At 39.3% G+C, this 1,495-nt stretch overlaps 1 protein-coding gene across 1 annotated transcript; it reads left to right on the top strand.

Moving 5' to 3' along the window:
- Positions 1-258: 258 nt before the first annotated feature.
- Positions 259-954, top strand: LOC141618067 (uncharacterized). Its single transcript, XM_074435188.1, has 2 exons — positions 259-615; positions 937-954. The coding sequence occupies exons 1-2, from the start codon at positions 259-261 to the stop codon at positions 952-954; spliced, it is 375 nt and encodes a 124-aa protein (XP_074291289.1).
- Positions 955-1,495: the final 541 nt, after the last annotated feature.

Genomic DNA, 1,495 nt, shown 5'->3' with positions numbered 1-1,495 from the left:
GTGATCATGGTACTCACTTTGGTGAGAAACAACTTGATGCATTGCTATAAAAGTATGGGGTTTCCCATAGAAGAGGCTTGGCTTACCATCCACAAACAAGTGGCCAAGTAAAGGTCTCTAACCGTGAGATCAAGTCCATTCTTGAGAAAGTTGTTGCCAAGTCGAGGAAAGATTGGAGCATGAAGCTTGATGATACCTTGTGGGCCTACTGTACCGCGTATAAGACACCTATTGGTACGTCACCATATAGGTTAGTCTATGGAAAAGCTTGCCATCTACCGGGAATACAAGGCATATTCGGCGGTCAATGAGCTAAACATAGATGCAAAGTTAAGTGGAGAGAAACGTCTATTGCAACTCTATGAGCTTGATGAATTCCGCTTGCAAGCATATGGGAGCTCCCGTCTTTATAAGGAGAAGACGAAAAGGTGGTCCGGTCCATTTACCGTCACTAATGTCAACAAGTTCGGTTCCGTTGAAGTAATGACCATCAATGGTGAAAAAGTCAAAGGAAATGGCCATCGTTTGAAGGTTTATCATAAGAATTTGATCGTCGGAGTTGTCGAGGAAGTCATCGTGAATCCTCTACTTATGGAAGCTGATAAGGCTAAAGTCGTATCACCAATATCAAAATAAATCTATCTCAGTACTAACAAGAATAGCTAGTGGTAAGATAGGTATCGAATCCACAGGGAGGCGGTAATAGTCAGTTTGCTAATATTTAGATCGTCTGAAGGTAACCGTTTTCTTGGGGGTTTTGGTTTGTTTGTTAACTATCAACTAAATAACAAGTAAATTAAAGGTGTATAACAATAATATTAAAGGTCTAGGATTTCCGGTTCAGTAGGTCAATTATATGGGGGTTCTTAATCAATTGCTGGGTCTATGGAATTATCTAAGGTCACTAGATTGATTAATTCTATTTATGTCCTTTAGATCAAATCTAACATGTAATCCCTCTTATAAGACACAATCTATTTGATTAACACAGCCAACATACACCCCACCTAACATGTAAGCATACAAGAGTGGTACCCCTTATTCAAACTATTACAATAAAAACACCAAATTCCATCCAAATCTCTCATACAAAAGCCAAAATGTTCAAAACCCTCAACCAACATACACCCCACCTCCTATGAGAAACCAAAATCAAAGACCCTTTTACAACCAAAACCAAGGTTACCAAAATCAAACTCCATACAATCAACAAAATGACCAAGGTTTTGATGTTCAAAAAGCGGTCCTCCAAATGCAAAAGAATCAACACGAATTTTTCACTCAAATGCAAAAAGGATAGTCAAGCAAAGGAAATCACCATCAACAACATCCTAGCTCACACCAAAATGTTGGAAACCCAATTGACTCAACTAGCATCTTCAAGCTCACAAAGACAAAAGGTGCAATTACAACCTCAAAGTAATCCCCCAAGACATGAAACGGTTAGTGCCATTCACTTGAGGAGTGGTACAAGGTATGAAGCACCGAAGAAGCA

Source organism: Silene latifolia, chromosome X, assembly GCF_048544455.1.
Source record: "Silene latifolia isolate original U9 population chromosome X, ASM4854445v1, whole genome shotgun sequence".
In the NCBI taxonomy this organism is placed as follows: domain Eukaryota; kingdom Viridiplantae; phylum Streptophyta; class Magnoliopsida; order Caryophyllales; family Caryophyllaceae; genus Silene; species Silene latifolia.
Note: the sequence above shows the minus strand (reverse complement) of the source record. Positions and strands in the feature narration are given on the sequence as shown.

Coding starts and splice junctions, on each gene's coding strand:
- LOC141618067 (XM_074435188.1), top strand. CDS start 259: ATGGAAAAGCTTGCCATCTACCGGGAATACAAGGCATATTCGGCGGTC.